General features: G+C 35.3%; 2 protein-coding genes across 2 annotated transcripts; one reads left to right on the forward strand and one right to left on the reverse strand.

The window, feature by feature from the left end:
* On the forward strand, window positions 1,843-3,443 carry LOC107641733 (GDSL esterase/lipase At5g08460). Its single transcript, XM_016345205.2, has 5 exons — window positions 1,843-2,146; window positions 2,231-2,358; window positions 2,443-2,682; window positions 2,756-3,011; window positions 3,115-3,443. Exons 1-5 carry the CDS (start codon window positions 1,885-1,887, stop codon window positions 3,345-3,347), a joined length of 1,119 nt encoding a protein of 372 aa, XP_016200691.2. The 5' UTR covers window positions 1,843-1,884; the 3' UTR covers window positions 3,348-3,443.
* On the reverse strand, window positions 3,507-6,284 carry LOC107640259 (uncharacterized protein slp1-like). The gene is made up of 4 exons (XM_021123195.1): window positions 6,029-6,284; window positions 4,374-5,707; window positions 4,192-4,277; window positions 3,507-3,900 (listed from the first exon to the last, which is right to left on the reverse strand). The coding sequence occupies exons 1-4, from the start codon at window positions 6,168-6,170 to the stop codon at window positions 3,660-3,662; spliced, it is 1,803 nt and encodes a 600-aa protein (XP_020978854.1). The 5' UTR covers window positions 6,171-6,284; the 3' UTR covers window positions 3,507-3,659.

Here is a 6,489-nt window from a genome sequence, read left to right on the forward strand (position 1 = left end):
CACTGGTTTAATAATTTTTAGTGTAAAATTGTATTTTTTAAAAAATAAATAGGAGACATGTAACACATGAACACTAACTAAACGTTAGTTAGGGAAATATGATAATAAGTTCTTGTTAACTAATTTCATGCTTACGACTTATGAATGAGATAAGTTAACTACACACAATATATAACCACTAACAACCAATGTACATGTGGTAGAGGGTTAATCAGAGTATAAGACATGGCACCCCACATTCAAAAATAAAATTAGTTGTGGTTGTGGTAATATGGTATTAAGCTATTTCTCTAGTAAACTACTCATTATTTCCCTACCTTTTACCTCAGGTAATCACATAATACTGTCTTATGCATCCACGAAGCATGCTTTGCATATTCAAACTAAAAGCACTCTTCAATGCACACTCATTTTAGTTGTTTTTGTTTGTACAATTGATATTGATTATGGAGCGAGTATGCTTTTTATTTTATATATGCATGCTTTTGTTATACGATGATGATTCAATTAAATGAACTTGATGAGTAGGTTCACTGAATATTGGAATTGTAATCTGTAATGTGGCACATGGGTTCGAATCTAAAATAGGCAAAATAATTCCCATTAGTGTCCCATGATCTTGAATTCTTGATATATATATATATATATATATATAATATATAGTAGCAGTGCTAAGTGCTAACTAATAATGCAGTATAATAATGGGGAATAAGGTTGAGCTTTAATTTATTTTATCTAGTTTAGAGTGTCATCACTCTTCATGTGCGCTTGAACCCACTATGTCCCCATAACATATTAACGTACCTAAATCATCGTATCTGAGACGAACCAACTAAAACAACAATAATCAATGGGTGAAGGAAGCAGCCGTTTTATTAGGATTCGAATATGGATAATGGATTTTACTTAGAACATATCTAATTTAAGTTTTGTACAAGTCATTTATATAAAAATGGTAGACGACACCAAAAGAAAAAATGGTAGAGACTAAAAAGTTAAAATATGGAAGCGTCAGAGGCGTATATATATACCCTGAAAATAGTTTTGATAGTATGATTTACATGTATAGGAGAACATACACGCGAAAAGCCTTTCCAATGGAAGCGAAAAATTCGTTTTGTTGGAAGCAACTTTTTTCTAATAAAAACGAAGAGCCTTGCAAATTACGGCAATATTTTAATAAAAATTTGAACATTTTAACACATATAATAACTTTTTTTTTTTTGTCAAAATTGTGCTCTATTTTTATATCTATCAAAATATATTGATCTATATATTAATATTTTACCATTAATTATATAAAACGTTACATTAAAATTAAACTCTATATTTCACACAAAGAAAACATAATGATTTTGCGAAAAATATGTTTGTTAATGTTTAGGGTATCTTTCAGGTGACCGTTTTGGTCGGTGGGGCAGTTAGCTAGTTAGGCACGCGTCAACCTGAGACTATTGTTTCATTTTTTTATTTTTTGTTTTGTTTTTCAAGCAATTATTAGATTCCAGATTTTTTACCGACATTTTTTTATTTTATGAAATAAAGCAACAATAAACTATAAGGATCAAAGGCGTTAGTAATGGACTACTAATGTCTAATGGGGTATGGTAGTTGAATTTATTTTTATTTTTTTTTTTTGGAATTGGTAGTTGATTACTTGATTAGAACTAGATTACAAATTGGGCTAAAAATGACGACTGACCCACTATTGAAAATTTGGGCCCTTAATGGCATATCAAACCAAACAAAGAAAAAAGAAAAAAGAAAACAGTAGATAGAATATTTATTATTTATTATGTTTTTAAAATATTATTATAGTTACCCGCCAAAATTGCTGAGCATATCTGAGAAGTGCAAGAAGAAGAAGAAGAAGAAGAAGAAGAAATGGGTGTGAACGTTATTCTGAACCTTTTGGCAATGTGCACTCTCTTTTCTTCTTCTTTTGCTTCTTCGTTGAAGTCGGCGATTACATTTCCTCCTCTAGCGCCGGCGCTATTCGTGATCGGAGACTCCTCCGTCGACTGTGGAACCAACAACTTCCTTGGAACCTTTGCGCGCGCCAACCACCTTCCTTATGGAAGAGACTTCGACACTCACCAACCCACTGGCAGATTCTCCAATGGCAGAATCCCCGTCGATTATCTTGGTTCGTTCGTTCCTTTCAAGATCCTTACTTTACCTTTTCTTTCTTCTCAAGATTCTAATATCTCATCCAATTTTGCATAATCAGCTATGCGTCTTGGGCTTCCATTGGTGCCGAGTTATCTAGGGCAAGCTGGAGATGTGAAAGATATGATTCATGGAGTCAACTACGCTTCTGCAGGTGCTGGCATTATCTTCTCAAGTGGCTCTGAATTGGTGTGTTTCTTTTACTTTTATCCCTTTTTTCTTTCTTCCGTCTCCAAATATTTGTTGAGTTTGATTGAATAATTAACTTTGCAGGGTCAACATATCTCGTTTGCTCAACAAATTCAGCAATTTACTGACACCTTTCAGCAGTTTGTAATAAGTATGGGGGAGGATGCTGCAACCAACCTCATATCTAACTCTGTCTTCTATATTTCTATCGGAATCAATGATTACATTCACTACTATTTGCTCAATGTTTCCAACGTTGATAATTTGTACCTACCCTGGAGCTTCAACCAGTTTTTAGCTTCTTCAGTTAGGCAAGAAATCAAGGTAACAATACAGCAATTTCGCTGCATAGTTTAAGATAATTTGGTACCTGATATATGTGATCTTTGTGGCACAGAACTTGTACAATTTAAATGTTAGGAAAGTGGTGGTAACGGGACTTGCCCCTATTGGTTGTGCCCCTCAGTACCTGTGGCAGTATGGTAGTGAAAATGGAGAGTGTGTTGAACAGATAAATGACATGGCCACTGAGTTTAACTATCTCATGAGGTACATGGTTATCAAGCTTGGTAGAGAGCTCTCTGATGCCAGTATCATCTTCTGTGACGTGTTTGAAGGCTCCATGGATATTTTGAAGAATCATCAAAGTTATGGTAAAGTACCCTCTTTCTTCTTTTATATTTTATTTTATTTTCCTTCTCGGTTTTGCTTTTCTGGGACATCAAATCTCACTAAGCTTTTATGTTGTATAATTAGGATTCAATGTCACTAACGAGGCATGCTGTGGATTTGGGAATTACAAGGGTTGGATCATGTGCTTATCACCAGAAATGGCATGCAGTAACGCTTCAAACCATATCTGGTGGGACCAGTTCCATCCAACTGATGCAGTCAATGAAATTTTAGCAGACAACATATGGAATGGTCGGCACACAAAAATGTGTCATCCTATGAACCTGGAGGACATGGTAATTCGAAAGGAAAAATGATTGATTTGTGATGTTAGTTTAGGGTATTATGATTTCTTGCATATATTACTGTAAAGAACCGTGTATATATACAATTATACATATAAGGTTGTACAATGAGAATCTCTTTTATTTGGGCGAAATTGTTCTCCATTAACCGACTGAATCAAAGACAATCCTTGCATTTCTTTTAACATTTATCAGCAAGCAGTCACCTTAGTGAGGAGGCACTGAACAAAGTGTTCACTCTTCAGTATACAAAGTGTTCTGTGTTGATTTGATAACTTTAACAAAATCGTATGTACAAGTATCCAAATTTCTACAAGTAACTGCTTAGTTATAGAACAAAATAACGAATATCATTATACTGCAGCATACAAGCAAGGTAACCCATCCTTTTATTGTCCGAGGTCCCTTATCAGCATTATTGTGTGCTTCAGAAAACATCAACGACATGTGGACTGAAGTTATCTTGAGAATCGATATGCAAACAAAAAGAAGACTCATTCCTAACACAGCAAGCTCTTTGATTTCTAGGGCTGCATAATCACTTGCAACCTTTTGAACATCTGATCTGAAATGGGAATGTATGAATGGCATGTCAGGCATCATAGAATATAAAATAGATATCAAAATAAAGAAACATCATGGAACACATGGTAAGGAACATTGGTCATGGAAGAACAGTTACAACTGGAGAAAATTATCAAACAGGAAGAGTAGTGGCTAACAGAGGTTAAATTTAAATTCGGTGCAAGACAAAGACATGCATTTTTATAACCAACAATGGGTTTTAATGAAAGGTACCACAATGATCCATTATTTATCATATCAAGTAACTTCATTATAATCATATTAAATTAACCTTAGCAATAAATTTTGTCTGGCCAGTTCATCAAGTTGGGATGAGACAGCATCTTTCCATGACTCAACTTCGGATATTTCTTTTTCCTGGGAAAGGAAAGAGACCAAATAACTAGCACATTCAGACAGAATAACAATGATGAGAGGAAATGAAATACGGAAAGAAATAGCAAATGGTAATACCATATTTGCATTCCTCTCCCGTAGGTCTTTAATCTCTGACTTGCTTTGTCCCAGGCGTTCTGATAATTTATGCAACTCTTTCTCGAAATCAGGTATTGTATCGCATTGTCTCCTGTTCAACTCTTTGATATAATTCCCGATTGTGGATAAGTTCGCCTCCACTGACCTCACTTTTTGCACTAAAATCCTCATAACAGTGTCACCAGCTATCCTACCATTTAGCTGTTGCCTCAATTCTAGTACAGGATCAGGAACCAAGTTCACCATTGGTGGAGTTTTTGCCACCTCCACAACAATCTTCTGAGCGTCATCATTAACAGTTGATATCTCAGTAGGCACACTATCGTTCATACTTTCATTGTCTTTTCTTTTCTCAATTTGACCAGCTTCTAGCTTCAAAGAAGGGGTATCACTGGCATTGTGCTCTGAAGACTTCTCTGGCATGGCTCCCACAGAAGCAACAATAAGATCCTCAAGCATTCTCTCTATTGCATCAATACCATAAACCTCCACAACACTCAAAGTGCAGTAAAACTCAGATCCATAATGACTAAGCAAGCTCAACTTCAAATACCTGGCCCATTTGGGTTCAAGAAGCCTAAAGGTCTGAGCATGCTTCACATTTGCGGCAATGAAGTTTCCCATCATTGTCCATGATTCAGTTGGATAACTCATACTACCAGCCAATTCAAATTCCTTGAAGTTCGAAGAATAATGCTCAAAGTTTGCAATTTTCACAGTATCAACCAGAGTCGCTTCTGCAAGCTCAATAACAACAAACTTATCTCCAACAGAACAAGGATTCCTCAAGTACTTATCATGATCCTTCCCTAGTATATTGTTGGCACCTTTGGCCTCTTTATTGTGAGCCACCACCTTGGCACCTTTGGACTCAGAGGCATAGTTGTACACTGAGCCATCAGGTTCAAGCCTGTGAGTTATATTAACGACCACAGGGGTGATCACCTCCTTTGGTTTTTCTTGCTTCGCTGTGGTGATCACCTCCTTAGGTTTTTCTTGCTTCACTATGGTGATCACTTCCTTGGGTTTTTCTTGCTTTGCTATGTTTCGGAATTCGACATAACTGAGGTATGAAGTAGGTTGATGAACTTTTTCATCAGCATTTTGTGCTAGTGGAAGAATCTTCTCTTCTTGCTCTTCTTCAGAAGGTTGCAGTTTGCACACTAAATCAGTGCTGCTACCTAAAACTTTCCAAAATGCTATCTCTAATCTACTTGTTTTGGAAAGAGAGTAACTGTGCTTTGTAGTTTTTTGTTTAAGGCACCCGAGACTATTGGAGCTAGCTGAGTCACTGAACTCTATTACAGCTGCATCTGTGAATAAAGCATTGCTTGTTACTGCTGTAGATAGGAATATAGGAATATTCATACTACTACTATTTCTGTTGTTATTATAGTCACAGTATAGCAACTAAGCCTTATTCCACTAGCTAGAACCAACTGCATGAATCAAACCAAGTCATTGCAAACTGTTTACGATAATTTCAGTACAGAACATAATATCGAGGAACAAATTGGTATTATTAATGGAATTAGAGCTTGCATTTTTGTTATTAACATTTTTTGTTTCCTGATAAATGCGAGAGACCTAGAAATGGGGGAAATATAAACATATATGAATAAAAAAAAAGGAACCTGAAGAAGTTGCATGAAGGAGGCGAAGATTGGAGCGCAATGTGAAGAAAGAGAATAGGAAGAAGGTGAAAAGTGACCGTAATGCATGGTTGCATTGACATTTGCAGTTTAATTTCGGTGGATAGAGAGGTTGATGCTTCATATTTCATTCGAATTGTTGAATCATCTTCTTCGTCGTTGGGTGATTGAGATGCAGCTAAAAGTGGTAAAACTACACGAAACAGTATACAAAGCTTTTGCGTTTTATGCTCAATTTTCTGTTTTAGTTAGTTTTTTTTTATTAATTAACTCAAAATTGTCGTTAACAAAAAGGATGGCGAGGAAGGAGAGTAGGGTGCTTTGGTTTGAGTTTTTATTTTTTATTTTTATTTTTAATATTTTTTGTTTTTTAGATTTTATTAAAAAAAAATAACAAAAATAATAAATTTATTTTTATTGTTTATTGTTTATTTTAATTTTTA

This window comes from Arachis ipaensis, chromosome B05 (assembly GCF_000816755.2).
Source record: "Arachis ipaensis cultivar K30076 chromosome B05, Araip1.1, whole genome shotgun sequence".
NCBI lineage: Eukaryota > Viridiplantae > Streptophyta > Magnoliopsida > Fabales > Fabaceae > Arachis > Arachis ipaensis.

What these genes read in the sequence shown, in the direction of transcription:
- LOC107641733 (XM_016345205.2), top strand. Translation starts at nt 1,885, where the DNA reads ATGGGTGTGAACGTTATTCTGAACCTTTTGGCAATGTGCACTCTCTTT. An exon ending in TCTCAAGTGGCTCTGAATTG is followed by an intron (nt 2,359 to 2,442) that starts GTGTGTTTCTTT and finishes TTAACTTTGCAG; the next exon opens with GGTCAACATATCTCGTTTGC. An exon ending in GAAGAATCATCAAAGTTATG is followed by an intron (nt 3,012 to 3,114) that starts GTAAAGTACCCT and finishes TTGTATAATTAG; the next exon opens with GATTCAATGTCACTAACGAG.
- LOC107640259 (XM_021123195.1), bottom strand. Translation starts at nt 6,170, where the DNA reads ATGAAGCATCAACCTCTCTATCCACCGAAATTAAACTGCAAATGTCAA. An exon ending in CCTTCATGCAACTTCTTCAG is followed by an intron (nt 5,708 to 6,028) that starts GTTCCTTTTTTT and finishes CTTTATTCACAG; the next exon opens with ATGCAGCTGTAATAGAGTTC. An exon ending in AGACAAAATTTATTGCTAAG is followed by an intron (nt 3,901 to 4,191) that starts GTTAATTTAATA and finishes TTCCCATTTCAG; the next exon opens with ATCAGATGTTCAAAAGGTTG.